The sequence below is a fragment of the Lycorma delicatula genome, chromosome 10 (assembly GCF_047948215.1).
Source record: "Lycorma delicatula isolate Av1 chromosome 10, ASM4794821v1, whole genome shotgun sequence".
Classification (NCBI taxonomy): domain Eukaryota; kingdom Metazoa; phylum Arthropoda; class Insecta; order Hemiptera; family Fulgoridae; genus Lycorma; species Lycorma delicatula.
In genome coordinates, this window is record NC_134464.1 from 81,040,463 (window position 1) to 81,061,305 (window position 20,843).

General features: G+C 30.8%; 1 protein-coding gene across 1 annotated transcript in view; it reads left to right on the forward strand.

Moving 5' to 3' along the window:
- Window positions 1–627: 627 nt before the first annotated feature.
- The window catches only part of Nprl3 (GATOR complex protein Nprl3), a 29,796-nt gene continuing 9,580 nt past the window's right edge, over window positions 628–20,843 (forward strand). Inside the window, exons 1-4 of the mRNA XM_075377312.1 lie at window positions 628–1,275; window positions 4,375–4,608; window positions 12,584–12,758; window positions 16,355–16,516. Of these exons, the coding sequence (XP_075233427.1) occupies window positions 728–1,275; window positions 4,375–4,608; window positions 12,584–12,758; window positions 16,355–16,516 (1,119 nt within the window). The 5' untranslated portion in view covers window positions 628–727. The remainder of the gene's footprint in view (window positions 1,276–4,374; window positions 4,609–12,583; window positions 12,759–16,354; window positions 16,517–20,843) is intronic.

Sequence of the window (20,843 nt, forward strand, 5' to 3'; positions counted from 1 at the left end):
TTAAATTGTTACTTTTAAAAATATACTCTGTGGCTACACAAAGTCATTACTTATTATACTTTTCAACGACGTGTTCAAGACCGCATTTTGTTATTGTAAGGATAACAATTATTACACATCCCTCAGTAGTTAAATACAATTAAGAAAAAACCAAACTTCTGAAATACTTTTATATTGTTAAAAAATATAGTTTTGGCATGTTAAAAATAATAAAATAGGTGGGGTAAAATGTTGTGATACAAAAATTATGGTAGTAAAATAAATATAATATGATTTCATATTATAATTGCACTGCAATTTCTGATTTGCTGTCTTTGGAACAAGCGCCACTAACCATATGTATTGTGTTTATACGCAATAGACTCTTTGGGAACGACCACTTGACAGTAGTCGTGTTTAACTCGATAAGTAATGTTTTATATTCAGTTTTCGCTGTGTAGAATTTTCATCATTGAATTAAGTTTTTTGTAAATTATTTACATGCCTCTTTTCAATTAAATACGTAATTTTATCCATTGTTTTAATTTATCTTAGGTTACGCTTGAGATAATTATGATATCTATTTGTTTTCAGTTGGAATAACATTTAAAAATATATATTTACCGATATGATGAAAATGTATGATTGTTTTAATAGTTGTACTACAATTAATACTTTGTATATTAATAGTATTGTTGTTGCATTTATGTAGGTGTTAATGTAGTTTTTCTAAGTATGATTTAATATAATGGAAGCCAATCCAATAAGTGTTTTTTTAGTTAAAAGTGATAGTAAAGGTGATAGACTGTTGTTTAGATATCCATATGCAGGTGATACCAGAAATGAAATAAATCATCAGAATCGTCGTAAAAATCCGTATGCTCTGACATTGTCAGAAGATTTAATGGTAGGACCAACACCACAAAAATTCAATATAGAAAAAGGAAATTTAACTGGATTTACTGATGAAGTATTAGCTACTTTATTTGCTGTTAAACAAGAACTGTGTGATAATAAATTTGAGCTCAAGGTAAATGATGTTAGGTTTGTCGGCCATCCCACTTTATTACTTACTAGTGCTAGAAATAAAGGTAATAATCAAGATAACAAGCAGACTATTATGTTGGTACACATAGTTTTTGCATTACAAGCTGTAGCAAGTCACTCTATTGTAAAATGTTATTACGATTTGAGTAAACGATTGGGTGTTGCTCTCAGACATGAAGAAAAACGTTGTGGTTATGTAACAAAAGAAATGAAGACTATGATAGCCGCCCATGATGAAGTTGTTGCAAGGTAAATAGCCTTTTATTGACCTAAGTAAGCAGTTTTTATGTTATGATTATGGTGCTCATAATCTATTTCATTTTCAGGATATGCCATATTTTTAAAGATACATGACTGCTAAAATAATCACACAAACTGATGAAACTATTATAATCTACTTAATTATTAATTGGGAATGTTTTCTTTGAACATACTGATATTGAGTAGTTTAAGGTAAATGTCAAATTATCATTTTTTTCTGAATCTCGCATCAAATTTAAGATTGTACTTCACCAAAAATTTCTGTTATTACTTTTGCTCATCATTTTTTCTGTCATCAAATTTTCTACAATTAATTTATTCTTTTCAAATATCTGCTTATTTTATATAAATCAATATATTTCATATTAAACTGTTATTTTATAATTAATTGTATAATAATGATCAGTTTAAAATTAAGATAAATAGAATTATTTAAATGTAAATCTCTTCCAGTGATACCTTCACTGTATTTACCATAAGGACTGACTGTGCAGTGATCATTATTACTCACAGAGAAAGCAATATAGTATAAAAATAAATTATATTATATTGTATTATAATTACATTATATTTTCTAACCTTATTGATTTTCAGAGACCTCTTAATTAATTTGTTGTTATTAACTACATTATTCTTCTCAGACTATAAGATAGGTTTTGCGATAATTGCAGAATTTAGAACATAAAGTGTCCGTTCTTTCTTTGGAAACAGGTTAAGGTTAAAGTTTTGTGGAGAAAGTTTAGATGTAAAGTATCAAGATATGTTTATAATAAACATTATTTTGTAGGATACTTGGCCGAATTTATATGTAAATGTGAATATATCACTACAGAGAGAGTTTACACCACATGTTCGTTGCTATTAGTCATGTGTATTATGGAGAATCACCTTATCAAGATCCCTTGGTCATTGTCAACGATTGATTCAAAGTCAGACTATGATGACTATTAGGATTAATTTCCAGTTTAATTTGGATTTTGGACACTTAATTTATATTTATCTTCACGTTTTCTGTCATTAACATAATCACATGTCGTAGAGGTGGGCGTTTCTTTTGTATCCTCTAAATGAAAACGTACAGTTTAAAAAGAAAAAAAAAATTGTTTGTACAAACTGTTGGGAAAAAAACAGGTTGAATTATTAATCTGTTAACATTCATGACTCAATTTTTCTATTACATAGCTAAACTGCTTGTTTTTTGCATTTAAAAACGACAATTTCATTTTAATATTTTTCCCAACACATTGGCTGCAGGATGTTTTGGTTGACGCCATGTATCATTTTATCACAAAATTTGACAGTTTTATGACCCCTGTATTCTGCTGCAGTTTAATATTGCAGTATTTTCATTGATAACATTAATTTGATTTTTGAAACTGTTCAATTTTAGGAGTTTGCTTACAGCATATTTAATATCAATAAAAAACAATTTGCTGGGCAATGACCTGTTCTCAGAAAATGGCAAACGTGTATTCATTTTATCTATTTTTGTTAACTTAAAGTTTGATAGTGTGCTGACAGTTCTATTTGGTTATTCAATGTGTTTGCTATGCTGTATTATGATTGGATGGAAAAAAGGGTATACCAAAATGAAACAACAGTTTATTATTTTTCTCAGAAACATCAATTTAGTCAAACTTTTTGATGTTTTCCAACATATCACTAATATGTCTCTTTGAAAAAGTTTTATGTTGATCATGTATTAACTCTAACCATAACTCTAATCTTAACCTTAACCTGTCTCTACAAAACAGATTAGCATCTGAACAGGTTGTCACAACTCACAAGACTGATTGCTAATTAAGTAGTGTACTAATAATGTGTTCTAGACTTTGAACTGGAGTAGTCTACCGCTTTCCAATCCAGATTTCTGACATTTAGATCTAGTATTTCCCTGATGCTAAGGATATCTAAACTATGATATAGTATTCTGTGAACAAAATTAAGTTATAGCTCAGAATTACCAACAGATTGTAGGCAACATTATACATATAAAAATTCACTCTTAACTTAGAACTGGTATATTCATTCTCCAGATAATAGATATCTTTGCCACACTTTCCAAGGAAAGTGAGGAATGAAGTGGTCTTCCATTGCCTTCTTCACAGAGCCAAACTTATTATTGGAAATCAGCACACCAAACCCATTGAAATGCAAATCTAAGTCTCTTCCAGTGATATCTTCACTGTATTTACCAGAAGGACTGGCTGTGCAGTGAACATTATTACCCACAGATAAAGCAATTTTGACAAGTGTCTCTTGGGTACTTATATGCATCACAGCCATTGTAAAGACTGGGAAGGATAGAGTAAAGCAAAAAGTTAATGAACCCTGCTGTTGAAAATCAGTGTATTACATGGTAGGGTTTGTCCTGTATTTATCATATTTCCCAAATGAAATTAGAAATCTTAGTGATTCTTCGAGTGGCATATTTTTTAGTTCTCGCTCATTGAGAAAATGATTTGTTGAACAGTAGCCTGCAAAGCTTTCTACAAATTGCAATTTTCTAATTGTGTATGAATACTAGTGCATTAAATGAAGATTCTGGGTACACATTTGTCAACAAGATGGGAAGCCACCTACCTGATTGGCATATGATGCTTGTTATTACTCTGTGTTGATATATTACTTCTGTTGGATTATTTGCAGCAGAACTTGACTTAGTGCTTTGTAGTTAGCCTCCTAGGTCATGGATCTAACAATATATGACTTCATCTTCTAGGGACACATTATGCTGTATATGGTCATGATTACCTAGAGCTCTATTAGAAATAAAAATCTCATCATCATTCCCATATTTTCTATGATCTTATTCAAACAAGTTTGGCAGAAATTTCATAACCTTTGTGATCTTGTTCATCTATAGGAAATATTGTAGATAACTTGAAGCTACGTACATTTTAATGGTGTCACTCATCAGTGAGTATTTATAATTTTTAATTGTCTAATAATTTGAAATGAGATAAAACATTTTTAATTACTCTTCAGTACTACAGTTACAGTGGACAAGAATAATAATTGGGATTTTCCTTGTTTTCACCAACCTTTGTTGTAACTGATTTTAAAATAATTTGATTCCATTTGCAGAGAAGTAGAAGAAGGTATAAAATCTTCATCAGAGAATTCTGTGTCTCCATTTGATTTGATTCTTCGAAGAAGTTCTTTAGCAAGAGATCTTCGTTCTGCTTATGATGATTTATGTTTAACAGGTTTAGTAAAGTTGAGAATTAACAGATGGATTGATCTCAGTTTTTGCCTTACTCAGAAAGTACATCAGTTTCACAAAAAGGGATTTATGATTGAACCTGAGGCTATTGACAGGTAATTTTGATTTATACTATAATTTTAATTTATTAATAAATTTGCAATTAGTAATAAAGAATCAGCCAAGTGTTGCATAATCATTTTTGTTGTTAGTCTTCAGGAAAATATAGTCTCCTTTTAATTAATACGCAGCATTTAAAAGATAGTTTATGGTTTTATTAATTGCACATATTTATGAATTTTCATAACTTGTGTTTGCCTTGATAAATTGGTTTTTATTGTTGTTGTTTGCAGTAAGTAGGGTTGTTAAAATTTCCTACAGTTTGAATTTGTAAAAACAATTCAAAATAAATGTTTATTATTTAATAGTGCCAGTCATATCCAAGGGGGTAAAAGAAACTGAATGTCAGTACAAAGACACATGTAGGTTGATCAATACATTATTTCCTCATATTTAATCCTCTTCTCCAAGTGTCCATTTTTTACTTTTGCTTTGGAGTATTTGCCAAACACAGGTTCTTTTTTTTCCTATATTGAGTACTGTTAACTTCATTCTTTTATTATATGTTGATGCGTTTCAGAACTACATTGTCAAAACTTAGTTACTCTAATTACAATAAGTAAATGTAGTATACGATTGCCAAACTTAGTTTAACAATAAGTTTTGATGGTTGAGTTGTTTCGAAACGCACCAACATATAATAACAGAATGAAGCAAAGAAGGGTAGTAAACAGTACTCAACACAGAAATCATAGTGTTCTTAGCAGAAAATATAATAATAATTATTATCTTAATAACAAGTTTATTAATATTGTATAAATGTGGCTTATTTTTAAATTAGTAGTTTTGATGTGGTGTTTAACTTTGCTCATTGTTAAACAAAAATATGATTTACAATAATTTTTATTTTCCCGGCTATATATACTTTTTTAGTTGTAATGGGAAATTATATAGATCGATTAATTTGTCTTTTTTTGGTTTTGTGCCCTAAGGAGATTAAAAAAAATTTAACAAAAGAAAAATTAAATAAATTGTAAATAATGAGCAAAAAATTTTTATTTTTCTTATTATTTTTTTCTTCAAACTTTGTAGATAGCTATACCCCAAGGTATAATATATATATCCCAAGGTACAATATCCTGTATCTTCCAGGATGATGCATGAGTAGTTAAGCTAATTGTTCTGCATTCTTCACATTTTTCTGCTCCTGCTTTCTTTGGTGTGATGACAATAACACTCTTTTTGATGTCTGATTCCCCTTTTTCATAAATATTACACATTAGTTTGTATATTCCATCTATCTCTTCCTCATTTACATTGTGTAGTAATTCTGTAGATATCCCATCTATCCCAAGAACCTTTCTGCCATTCAACTCCTTTAATGCTCTATTAAATTCAGATCTCAGTATTGTATCTTCCTTTTCATCCTCTTCAACTTCTTCTTCTTCTATAACACCAGTTTCTAATTCATTTCCTCTGTATAACTTCAGTGTGTTCCACCCACCTAACGATCTTTTCTTTCATATTAAAAATCGCTGTACCATCTTTATTTAGCACTATTAGATTTTAATTTATGTACCACAAAATTCTCCATAACTTTCCTGTTTGCTCCATCTATTTTACCAGTGATCATTTCTCTTTCCACCCTTATTTCCTTAATTTGCACTTCCTGTTTATAGTATTTCTTGCACCGCTAGCATTCTTATACTTTCTACATTCAACCATCATGTGCAATATATCCTCCGATATCCAAGGTTTTCTACCAGTTCTCTTTGTTCCACCTAAGTTTGCTTCTGTTGATTTAAGAATTTCCTTTATAACATTGTCCCACAACTTCTATATTTTCTATCTTATCGTTTTTACTCAGACCTCTTGCAATGTCCTCCTCAAAAATCTTCTCTGTCTCCTCTTACTCAAGCTTCTCTAAATTCCACCAATTCATCTGACACGTTTTCTTCAGGTTTTTAAACCCCAATCTATATATTTCATTATCACTAAATTATGGTTGCTATCAATGTCTGCTCCAGGATATGCTTTATAGTCGACAAGTTGATTTCTAAATCTTTGTTTAACCATGATATAAACTATCTGATACCTTGCAGTGTTGCCCTGCTTTTTCCATGTGCATATTTTTCTATTATGATTTTTAAACTGGGTGTTGGCAATTACTAAATTATACTTCATGTAAAACTTAATAAGTCAGTTTGCCTCTTTCATTCTTTTTACCCAGCTCGTATTTACCCACAATATTTTCTTCCTTGTCTTTTCTGATGCTTGCATTCTAATCTCAAACTATTATTAAATCTTCATCCCCTTGTATGTGAATTGCTTCGTCAATTTCTTTGTACACGCACTCTACCTCATCATCTTTGTTGGCTTAGGTTTTGATTTTATCTTGATTTCAATGATTCTATTGCTAAGCTATTTGAAATACTGTAGTCTCTTCCCTATATTCTTGTTCATTAAAAAACCTTCTCGTGTCTGCCTTTTATTTGATGCTGAGTTAATTATTCTATCAAAAGTCGTTTTCCTCTTCCTACCAAACCTCGCTAATTCCCACCATATTACATTTAACTTAGACTTCTAACATTTCATGCTCCGACTCATGGAATGTTATTTTTTACTTTTCTGGTGACCTCTTCCTTAGTAGTCTCCTCCCAGAGATCCGAATGGGGGGACTAGTTTACCTCTGGAATATTTTACCAAGGAAGGCGCCTCCGTCTTTGTTATATGAAAATGCAGAGAGCTACATTTTCTTGGAAAAAAACAGCTGTAGTTTTCCATTGCTTTCAGCTGCACAGTACTCAGAAGATTGTGTGATGTTGATGTGGCCATTTAAGTTCTCCTGATCTATGCCCTTACCTACTGAAAGAGCCGCTCTCCTTTTTCAGGAATTTTTGTTGTAAGAAGAAAATATTCTTCTTGTTTTGTAATAAGAAGAAATTGTTATTAAAAGAAAGTAAGACTTCTTGGTCATTCAGCTGCTCAAAGAAATATAAGAAAGTTAATATATCGTATAAACCTTGTGGTATAACAATGTGTTCAGACTGTTTATTTGAAAATTACTTAGTGAAAGCAAAGTAAACTGTGTGTGTGTGTGTGTGTGTGTATATATATATATTATATTAAATGATATTTTATTTTGAGTTTTTTAGGGTAAGATGGTTACGTCAAATATATACTGAATATTCAGAATTTCAGTGTCTGAATAGGGAACATCAAAACTATCTTTGGTTAACATTACGCATGTTTTTAGTTGTGTTTTTGTGCAACATGAAAATTCTAGTTACACATATATGTCAACATTATTGCTCCTAAAGCTTACGCTGTACCTTATTACAGATTCAAAGTGTGTGTAGTGTAATAAAGCAGTTTTCTTAGTATTGATGTTTTTGAAAGATTATAAAATCTACATAACAATTGCCAGGACACTTGAGTTTATTTATCAGAAGGTTAGACTTTTGCTGTTGGAAAAACTAAATTTCTTAAAACTGAGTCCCCTGTCAGTAAAAAGCAATTATGTTTTTGCCTATATTATTTACCATTTTTATAACCAATTAAAATTTTTATTTTCTATTTTAGGTTTCCCATTTTTTAGAACATTGAAGCAGAATGATGAACCATATGGTTTTTGCTAATGTTTACATTAATGTTTATTTTTTTTGAATTGATGGTTAACAATTATATTGTGTTTTTACTTTAAAACAGTACTTTCTTTTTCTAATTTTAAATTCCCTTCACAGTTCACAAAGATTATCTGGAGGGTGTTTATAACCTCATCATTTGAATTTATAAAATTTTCTCATTTTCTTAGTTTTTTAATGAACACAACCATGGAAGCTCATCATTGATGAATTTTAGTACATTGTATGCCATTAAAAGTTACTTTTAATCTATAGTATTCTTCTACACATTTGTTTTACTCAAAACCAAACAGATTATTATCTTTTTCTTTTTGTATTACAGAGTTTTGAGTATTTCCTATATAGAAGGAGTTGCCATCTTCTTTTCTCTACAAATTTAATTAATTGCTCTGTATCATTGTAACAGATAAGTGATATGTTTAAGAATATTCTTGTGTTGGTTTAATCTTAGAATTGGCTTCTATGTATCATTTAGACTAATTGCTACTTATTTGCTCTAAGTCAGTGTTTCTCAACCTGGGGGTCGCAATGATATGAAAGAAGGGTCTTGAAATTAGCCTACAACTTTACACCTAAACAGTAATGAAATCTTTTTATGAGAGAAAAAGGTCATTTATTATAAAAATTTTACCTACATTTATATGTAACATGCAAAGAGAATAAATGAATGAGATGGTAGTATTTGTTTTCCATTTAAAAGTTTCTCCATACGTGGATCTATGTTCATATACAAAAGCAAATTATTTTCAAGTAATAAAGGGCGATTCCTATATTTAGTTTTTAGCACAACCATAGACAAAAACCCTTTTCACTTAGGTAAGATGTGATGAAAGGGATTAATATTTTCAATGCTTCTGTGACTAAATTTCCATATTCACTTTAAGTAAGCCAAAATGTATCTAAATCTTCAGATGTGAATTGTAGTTGTAACATTTTATTGGCAGACATTTCGATGAGCTGGTCGTGAATCTCAACCTGTAACTTAGCAACTGCATCAACATTTTTTACTTTGTTTCTTTTTTGTGTTTAGCCTCCAGGAATTACTGTTCAGGTATTACTTAGAGGATGAATGAGGAGTAATGTACGAGTGTAACTGAACTATAGTCTTGTACAGTCTCAGTCCCATTCCTGAGATATGTGGTTAATTGAAACCCAACTACCTAAGAATACCAGTATCCACAATTTAGTGGATAACATTTTTCACTAAATGGATTCAGTACCCACTTCTTTGTGAAATCATTTTTATCTTCCAGGAAATACTACGTTAACTGAACTTTTAGCTCACCCAAATGTATCTTCATGCTAATCAAACTGTGGTGAATAATAGTGTCTTCTTCAACCAAAATTTTCTCAATATAATTGAAAGTAAGTGGAAATTTATAAAAATTATCACTGAATGCTAATAATCCAGATATCAAGCTTCTTAATTAAACCATGAACTTTTTTATTAATGAATGTTTTTATCATATCCTTGTAAATTCACATTCAAGTTGTTTAAATGTGAAAATACATCAGCTAAGTATGAGGGTTGTCTGAAAAGTTTTGAGCCTCAACTTGAAGTTGGTAGTAATTGTCAACAAAAGTTAGGGAATGTATTCGTGAAAGTTACTCACTAAAATTTCTGCCATTTTGGACGCAAAAGATGGGCAGCTGAATTTAAACATGATTGTGCCAACTTGGTTGATGAGCATTCAGGATGGCCAAAAACTGCAAACACCACCAATATCATCGAAAAAGCCCACCAAATGGTACTGGGAAAGTGACAAATTAAGGTTAGAGAGATAGCAGAGCCTATGGGCATATCGAAAGAACGTGTTTGTCATATATTAACTGAAGAATTGGATATGCGTAAGCTATCTGCACGTTGAGTGCTGCGTTTGTTCACTTTGGACCAAAAAGGCATTCAAATGAACATTCCAAGGCCCTGGTAGAGCATTAAGCCAAGTGAGTCAGATTTTTTGCATCGATTCATAACTGTACATGAAATGTGGATCCACCACTAGATTCCTGAGATGAAACAACAGTCAGAATAGTGAACTGCAAAGGGTGAACCTGCTCCAAAAAAGGTGAAGATGGTTCCATTGGCTGGGAAGGTGCTGGTGACTGTTTTTTGGGATAGTAACAGAATTTTGAGTATTGATTATTGTTAAAAAGAAAAAATAACAGGATAGTATTATACATCATTACTTGAAAAACTGAAGGGGACAATTACAAAAAAACGACCACATTTGAAGAAAAAGAAAGTGCTTTTCCATGAGGACAATGCGCCTGCTCACACTTCGACGATTGCCATGACTAAAATTCACGAATTGCATTTTGAATTGGTTGACCACTTAACGTATTCACCAGATCTGGTCCCAGGTGACTTTTTCTTGTTTCCTGACCTTAAAGTTTTGCTTGGAGAAAAGAGATTTTCATCAGACAAGGAGGTTATCGCATACATAAATGCCTATTTTGCAGAGAAAGACGCCAGCTACTATTTGTAAGGGTTAAAGATATCGTTAGAGCTTGTTGTTGGAAAAGTTAGATGTTGTTGGAAAAAGGATATTGACTTGAAAGTAGAATTTGTTGAAAAATAAAACTATGTTTGACAGAAAAATATGTCTTTTTGTGTTAGGCTAAAAATGTTTCAGATAACCCTCGTAAGCCAGCAGCAACTTATACTAATTATTCTATGAAAACATTGAGAATGTGTTTGTTTATCCTGGAAAAATATTAGTAATATCTCTAATTAATAATTGAATTAATCGTGAATTAATAGGTGTTATTGCAGGGTCGTTAACACCTTCCCCTACAATAATCATTGAATTCTGTATAGGAAAGAAGAGATTTATTTTTTGGCCCATTTCTTTGGATAGTTTAGCTGACAGCCTATTCTGTAATGGTTGACTTTTAATAAAATTAATCATTTTACAGCATTACAAAGAACTTGTTTGATATTTTCCTGCATTTTTTTGTGACAAGAGCATGTCTGTGAAGGAAGCACTGCATCCATTCTGCCCTTTGTAAGACAGTCTTTTAATTTTTTCAGAAATCCACTGTTCTTTCCTCTTATCACCTTTGCATCATCACTACATACTGCAATACATTTTGTCCAATCTCTGTTGTAGTTTTTAGTAGCTTCATAAAAAACATCAAAATGACATTGTCCTGTTGCATGAGCAGGTATTGATCTGTAAACAACATATTTTCTTTGATTGATCTGTTCGTATCACATTCATATCTCACGAAAGATAAGAATTGAGAAATATTTGCCACATCTGTTGATTCATCAGATTAAATACTAAAAAGTATACTTAAGCTCTCTGCTGAATTATTTAGTCTTGAACATTGGCAGCCATGATTCACCTTGATACTGTGTTGTTAGAAACTGGAATTTTTTTTCATTTTTTTTTTTTACATCTTCCATGCCTATTAAAACATTGATCATATCAATTCCAGCAGGCAATATGAAGTTTTCTGCGATTGTATGGGGTTTGTACATCTTAGCTATCCAATGCTACAAGATAAGATGTTTCAAGTGTACTTTATCAGTATGGCTTGATTTACAAATAGAAGCTTGTTGATTTCTCAAAGTATGTCATTTTCTTTCAAAAAATTCCAAGGTTTGCTTTTTTGATCACGATGTTTAATTTCTAGGTGCCGAATTAATTTTGATTGCTTCATGCTTTCATTGAAGAGGACTTGAATGCACTGCGGCTTTCCATTCAACAAGTTAAACCATAATTTAAATAACTGTCATTGTACAAGTTTTTTTTACTATTTATTCACCAGATGTAGATGGCTCACTTCATTTTTTCACAAATTTATCCATTTTGCATAAAAATGTAATTGGAAAAACGTTAACACCACTTGACCATATACTTGAAAACCAAAACTGTAATTATTATTATTTTCAATGAAACTAAGCTATTCAAAACTTAAATGTAAAACACTACATGCATGCCTCCCTTACCTCTTTTACACGACCTCTTACCTCTTACCTGAGAGCACGACACGTTCAAACGTATCACGTGCATATTCAAACATAATGCTGTTATAGTGAATATTATGGAAGCAAACCAAATTACAAGGAGCATGTACACATCAAGTTGGAACCTGTAAATTGGTTGGTCGTGTTTGTTCACTTCATACATGCATGTTCATACCTGAAAACTAGGTTTCATTTGATTGTTGCGGGGGTCATGAAATACTCATTATATATTTTTATTACTTTTTATGGAGCTAAAAAAGGTTGAGAATCACTGCTTTAGGTTAAAAATTAGATAGAAAAGTAATAATTAAAAATATTTTGTGAAAATTGTGTATTATATGACAGACTTCTCATGACTGAAGAATCCAGTCACTGTTATAATGGCTATTAAAAAGTTTATTACTATGTTTACAGGTGTTTAGAGAATTTAAGACCATACCACGGTTTGTTATTACTTGTTGAGCAAAATCATCTGTTAGATTCTTTACCACCTGATGCTTCTCCTGCTTTAACACGACTTATAACAGTGTATAGCCCACTTAAAAGTCTCCAGACATTATCTGCTGATGCTGATTTGACACTTGCTCAGGTTATTTAAACTGAATTAAATTATAATAAGATGTTCACTTTTTGATTTCTATAAGAGAAACCTTAGTATTCAGTTGTATGTGATGTATTACAGCATAGAAGTCTACATCATGACGTCATGTTAATCATCTATTGTATCTTACTGTTAAAATTTTTTATCTGAATTTTCTCATATTATTTTTAAGTATATACTTAAGAAAGTTCATGCATGTACATTTGCAAATGTGGGAATTCATGTTTGAAAGTGTCTTACATGTTCCTGTAAAATTTTTTTACTCTAAATGAAATAAGGTTGTATGAGAGAACGTTCTCATAACAAACAGTGAAGTAGAGTTTCATTGATTGCACACGTATTTTAATACTTTTACTACTTCTTTTTTCATGTATGACACTCCTAGTGACTTGGTATTTTTGTCTTAGTTGTTTATTTTATGAAGTGTTAAATGTTTAATATTATATTTTATGCTTGTAAGTACCAGAAATAAAATATCCATAGCACTTTTTGAGCTGGTTCTGTACAGCAAATCATTCACTTATTCTATCAGCATGATTTTGTATAGACTTATGAATTACAGTTCATACAAATAACGAGGAAAATTAAAAATATCTAAGAAGGATAATTATGAGTATGAATTCAAACACAAAAACAAATTCCCAGACATCAGCAAAACATATGTTGTCTTGTAAACATATTTTTGTAATATTTTTTCCTCAAGAAAGTTTCATTTATTGAATTTTGAATTCAATAAATAAATAAATCTCATTTATTGAATTTTTAATGGTGCAGTGCTAGAAGATTCAAATATTTTATTGTTTGTATTGGTTGAGTTTATAATTCGTTTTTTTATACTTGAAGAAACTTATAGTTTGGCTTGATTGACTCAAATCCACCTAAGTGGATTTGAGTCTGTTTTGATATATCAGTTATTCCAGATACTTTTACAAACTGTAGAGACGATTTTGAATAGGAAGGTCATGTGAAAAAGTGAAAAATGTGGCTGGGAAGTTAGAACAGAGAATGAGTACTTGTGTAATTTTGAAGCAACTTTTTACCCATGAATGCTAAAATTGTAGTTGCAGTTTAAATTTTGTGAAATGTTCAAAACCAGTGTTCCAGACTGCTCTTTCATTACATAAGTAAAGCAAAAATTAGGTAATAATCAGTTACTATGTATCTATATCTCAAAATTTTAATCAAAGAATAGAATAACTTTTTTCCATAATTGTTTACTTGTGAATTTATATACTTTACATTTATTTAAGTGTTCCACTTAATTTTATTTACTCTTAAACAGTAATCCATCAGGAAAAGCCTCTGCAACCAAATTGTTATACAACGCTTTGCTGATTTTTCATGGTAATAGTGAAATGCATGTGTAATTTAAAAATGCAAGTTTTTTTTGTTTTGTGGTAAATACAAACTTTTATTAGTTAGATTATTTTTGAAAAGCTTGACAAAAGTGCATATTAACGGGTTTTTCTTTTTTTTAATAATTTTACTCACACCAGTGCTTAGGGAATCAGGTAGAAATTTCATTGTGTCTCTATAACAAATTAAACACACTAACTCAAAGTTTACACAGAGAATTAATCATTTACAAAAAATAATAGTAGGTCAACTCTATATGGATGAAGCTGGTACACGAGGCTCAGTATGTGTTATGTAGATGGCAGTCAACATATTACATGTTTCATCCTTTGAGAGAATCGGCCAAACATGAAGCCTGAAAATAAATTTGCTCGATTGAATTAATCTTACTAAGAGAAAGGTAACTTTAGTATTTTTCTGCCGCAAGGCCATTTAGCCTGATTAATAGCATTTTTAAGTTCATCATCACCTGCAAATCGCTTACCATTCAAAAATTCCTTAAATTTCCCAAACAAATGGTAATCAGAAGGAATTAAGTCTGAACTATATGGTGGGTGATCATAAATTTCCTATCCAATTGTCTTCAGTAAACCATGTATTGGACCCACAACATGTGGACGTACATTATCACGCAACAGGATGATGCCATCGGCTAGCCGCCCATGTTGCCAATTTTGAATGGCATGACGTAACTTATGTAGAGTTTTACAATAGGCGTCTGCATTTATAGTCGTTCCATATCATGAAATCAATCAGCAGTATGCCAAACTGATCCTAAAAGACTGTGGCCATCAGTTTGCGTCCAAATGGCTGCGGCTTGACCTTTGTCAGTTTGGTTGGTGATTGAGGAAGACGCCATTCACTTGACTGCCATTTTCTCTCTGGCATGTAATACAAAATCTATGTTTCATTGTCTGTAACAATTGAATTAAGGAACTACTCACCTTTTTCTGTGTAATGCATCAATTCCAAAGCAGATCCCATTCGGATTTTTTTGTGACGTTCCTGTTAAGACATGCGTCACCCAACATGCACAAATATTTCTGAAGCCTAAATGGTCATGAACAATGCAACCAATAACAGTTCTTAAAACATCAGGAAAAAGAAGGGCCAGGTCGGAAATCATTGAGCAATGATTTCATTATCTTTCTTGATTTCATTATCAACATGTTTCAACAAGTCCTCGGTGATAATCGAGGGCCTCCCCAAATGTTCTTCATTGTGCACATTAATTCTGTTATTTCTAAACTTTTCACACCATTTTTGGATGTTTGTTTCATTCATTACATTATCACTGTACACAGCAACCAACTGCCTATGAATTTCAGCCGGCTTAAGGTTTTGATGGTTTGAAAAACGTATGACTCCACTTATCTCGCAGTTGGCGGCAACATCGATTTTCCTATTCATTTTATAATGTAATAACTCATATGTAATCAAAGATACTGTAATATGACAACTTGCAGACAACAGTGCAGTGTGTACATTACTAGCGTGGCTATGAATAACACAGGTTCCCCAACGGAGAGAAATTTCCCAGTGGTCTCTACTTTAGAGATGTTTATTAAAATAATTAATATGTAAAATAAGATAAAGGTAATTAGATTAATGATAAATTATGTTGTCATAAAGTTGGAGAACAGTGAATGCTACTAAGTAATATAGAGTATTACTCTATGTTAATAATAATATTTATTATTATTTAAAAGTATAGGTATGGTTCTATAAAGTATCTGTAATATAAAAAACACATTCATAATGTTGTTTTTAAAGATTTATGTTCAGTATACAACCAAATTATTATGAGGAATAGAGTGGTGGTGACAACCAGTATAGGTGAATTTCACCACTTTGGTGATTTCATTTTGTTGATATGCATATTGAGCTCATTGGGAAAGCATAGCTGTGTCATTTTTGGGATTCATTTGTGTTTTATGTTAAGTTGCTTTTAGTTGTGGTAGTTAAGATTCTAATATATCCAGCCGTCCAGTTGTGGTAGGGATGGTTTGGGATATGGCTCTTAAGCTGTTAAATGTTAAAACTGATCAAATTTATGGAGTCTTGTAAATTAACATGAATACTAATTTTTTATGTGACTGGTTGTGAAAATTTATGTATTTTTAAACATAAAATGAGTTAATGATCGATCATATTATCTGTTTCACTTCTGCTATTTTATGTCAGACTTTATATTTGTAAAAGTTAACAAATATATTTATCTGTTATAGGTATTCAACCTTTCTGGGCATTTAATCTATTGGGGGAATGCAATTGTAATTTATCCATTGTGTGAAAGCAATGTCTATACAATTGCTCCTGATGCACCTACACATAGGAACTCACGACTTGTAGAAAAATTCTCAGAACAGTTTAATGAATGCTTATTACAGGTAAGATAAAAAGACTTTTTATTATTAATAATAAAAAAGTTATTAATAATGCTAAAGTTAATAAAAAATATAATGTTTATGTATTTTATTAATTGAAAAGATTGATTATATTTAATGGTTAAAGTTGTTTGTTTCTTTTTTTTATTATCTTCTGTTTATTTATGTTAAATTTAAACTTTATTTAAAAATAAAGGATAAAGGATAAATAAAGGAGTAAGGATTAAAAGGAATCAGTCATGAAATGTAAATTTTGGTGTTCCTAAAATTCATGAAAAAGGAAATCAATCATATCTTAATTTTATTTATATAAATTGAATAGTATTGAAATTAACATGATTTTATAATATTTAATATATTTATATATATATATATATATATATATATAATTAGATAAGTTACTTACCACATTAATTTCCAGTAGCTGGGTTTTATATTCTCTATTGTCAGTTGGTATTAAATTCTATATTTATTACATTAAAACATATTCTTTTAATTATGTATCTTTTTTTAATGTTTTTTGTTGTGAAATTTTGAATGATATTTTTTAAGTGTAAGTGTAAGATGCTGTCTTCAGTGGTTTCTTTCAATTCTCCAAAGTGTACTGGTTCTTGAAAACAGTTATTTTTTTCAGATGGCCCAAAATAAGGATCTGGTAGTGAAAGATCATGAGGGACTATGGAGGTCATAGTCTCTTATTTTTCTGTTTAGTCTTCGGAACCAACGTAAGGTGTTACTTCAGAAGATGAATGAGGATATATGTATGAACATAAATGAAGTGTAGTCTTGTACAGTCTCAGATCAACCATTCCTTAGATGTGTGTGAAACCACCAAAGAACACTGGTATCCACAATCTAGTATTCAAATTCTATAAAAAGTAAATGCCTTTACAGCATTTGAACCTTAGAACTCTTGACTCCAAAATCAGCTGATGTATGATGATGAGTTAACCACTAGACCAGCTTGATGAGCTAGTAATAATAATTATTTGACTGGTCATAGTCTGTTAATTAAAGTTATAAAAAAATTTACATAATTATGAAGTCAAATTGGTAGCACCATTTTGCATCTTAAGCCAGTAATTTTGCTCTTAAATTTCTAGTAAGACTACAAAATTTGTAATACTGTTATTTTTAATTCATAATAATCTTCTGCAGATAAGGTTACCATAAAAAAAATTTGGTCCGATCATTATTTTTTACTAAATCCTGCACTGAAACTAACTTTTTGAGAATACCTTTTTGACTGTCTTTCATGATAAATGTGTGGATTCTCAGAATACAGAAAGGATAAAACAACACAGCATGTTGAATGAAACATTTGAACCGTCTGCATTATTGAAGTTATCTGTAAAGACAGATTCTCCAAGTTGCACTACTTGGTATTCAAGAGATTAAATATGTTACAAAATTTTCTTTAATGAATTTTTTTATTTATATTATTTAATTTTCTTACTATTTCTTTTTTATTATTATTTTTTTATTACTTTAATTCTTTTTATTATTAATCAAAAGCATTAATCGGAATTTAAAAAAAAAAACCAATGTTCTTTTTTTTAATGATGTAAATAATTTTAATCAGCCTGTCATCTGAAAGGTCCCAGGTTTCAGTTTTGGTCAGATGTGGCATTTTTCATACCCTACAAAATCCATTGTATATTCTTAAACAAAAGTTTCAAGCTTATTCAATGAATTTAATTGTAAATTAAAAAAAAATAGTAATTTAACAGACAGTATATATATATATATATATTGTATTTTATATTCTAATATCTTTTTTTATATTTTATGTTCTAATATATATATTAACAACAAAATCTTTTGTTATTGTATTTGTCCATATTCCCCTCTGTACTAATAATATCTTAACGACAAAAGTATAAAAACCATTTACCACCAAGAGTACAAAAGCATTATCGAATTCTGTACTTTTGGTGGTAAATGGTTTTTATATTTTTTTGATTTTTATATACTGAGTATTCAGAAAGGACTTAAAAGCATATAAACTTTTATTGAGATAACTTACAGATTTGGTTTTGTTTTCATTTCATAGTAAAACAAATCAAGTATTGACTCGCATAGTTCATTAGTTCTGAATTCAGCCACTAATGTTATTAAAATTGGATACATTTTTAAACTTTGCAGCACATTCATGTTAACCCAGGGTCAATGGCTTTTGTGCTTTAAGCAAACCAAGATTGTATGGCCTGTTCTTCCAGGAGGCAACCGTAAATAGTAGTTTATTTGGTGGACATGCTTCAAAATTTTCGAATACCTCAGTTAGATGATGGTTATGATGACCAAGATGGACACCATTACTAGCTGCAAGCAGTGCATCACCTCACTACTGCCTAGAAGCCCAAGATTTTCTTTATACTCAATAACCAGGTTGTTGTCTTGGTTGTGAAGGTCCAATTGCATGGCGATCTTGCTCACCAGATTTGACCACGCTAGATTTTTTCGTATGGGGTTTCATTAAAGATTGGGTGGATGTACACTGCCTTTGCCTGCTGTTCTTGTTGAGCTAAGACAACAAATTAACGCCACAGCCGCAGACATAATGCCCAACTTAGTCAGTCATCTTTGTTAAGATTCATTCATCCATTGTTAGCTTCATTTACATTTTAAAAAAATTGATCATCTAGAAGGATCAGAACACATTTCTACTTACTGTCCACTTAAAAGTTATGAATTCAAATTCCAAAATTAAACAAGTAACCACTATTTCATAAGAAAGATCCAGCAGCAAGAGACAAAGTCCAGGTTCTGTAATTTGTAAAGGGTAATGCATTCTTCAATTCATTTTGTGCCATCTGTTAGCTTCACAATTAATCTTTATACTTTAAATGTAATTTTATTACAAAAAAAAATAATAAAAATGTTGTTTCTATTCACTTGTTACTTGTTTACCAGTCACCAAAAACATTAGGAATAAACAGTGTTGCAATAGTGATGAAAGTATCTGTAACCAAGCAGTAGGACATTGTATTTTAGATATTTGTTTTAGAAAATACTGATAGTATTAGTTTTACAAATCCAAAATATTAGCATATCATATCATTTACATTTTGAGGAACCTTGAGCTTAGATTTTCATTTTTTGTTTTTTATCAATGTAATGCCAATGATGACTTAGTAAACATAGTATGTTGTGTACATTTGAATGAGGTGTAAATTTATCTCCTGAATATATTGAAAATAACTTTTCACTTACCTGAAATAACTTTTCATAAACTGAAAAATTTTGTGTTCTAAAGAGATTATAGTATAAAATACAAAGTGCAGCGAGCAAAGGCCAATGAGTTATAAATAGCGATTGGCAACACTGCTTGGTTCATGCATGCACAGTAGCCTTAAGTGGTCTGTTGAGCATGTAACCGCCACATTGCTGTTAGTTCATTGTTGTTTGTCTTTGCGAAAGTGTCCTCTCAGTTGTGAAGTTCAATCATTGATTAGATTTCTAAATGCAAGAGGACATAATGTTACTGAAATTCACTGTCAATTTTGTGAAACATATGGGCCTATCACAATGAATTAAAGAAAAGTGAAGCAATGGTGTCATGAGTTTAAGGGATGCCTTTTAAATGTTCACGATGAACAGAGAAATGGCATGCCTAGTGTCTGGACTGACGATCTCTCTGAATGTGAAATGCAAAAGTGAGACAAAATCATTGTTTTATGATTTGAGAGCAATCTTTCTCTAGAATTTCCAGAAGTTTCAAAGACAACACTGTTGAGAATCGTTACTAACATTGTAGGCTACCATAATATGTGAATGATGGGTGCTGAAAATGTTGACAAGTACTCAAAAAGATCAAGAATGACGTCTGCATGTGCTTTTCTTCACCAAAGAACATGTGGTTAAAGCACATGCTTTAACCACGAAAGAAGTGAATTTTTTTCCATATGTCACTTGTGAAGAAACATGAATTTCATATGTCAATGCTGAAATGAAATAACAGTTCATGCAGTGATGTCATTCTGGTTCACTTAATGAAAAAGATTTAAAAAAGCTCAGTCTCGAAGGAAAATCATGGCAATTCTATTCTAGGACCAAAATGATGTAATTTTGATTAATTTCATGGAACCTGGAACATCCATTTCATTTTAAGTCTATTGTAATGAAATAGACGCACTTTGTTAACTGCATCATGCCATTTAATACAGACTATGCAATTAATTGGTTTTGTACAAACATTACAAAACCAAATCCATTGAAATGGTAAGATCAGAAATTATTCTTCATGATAACGTGTGTTTGCACACAGCTGGATGTACAAAAGAAACAATTAAAAAATTTGGTGATTTTTGATTCCCCTAACAGTCCTGAT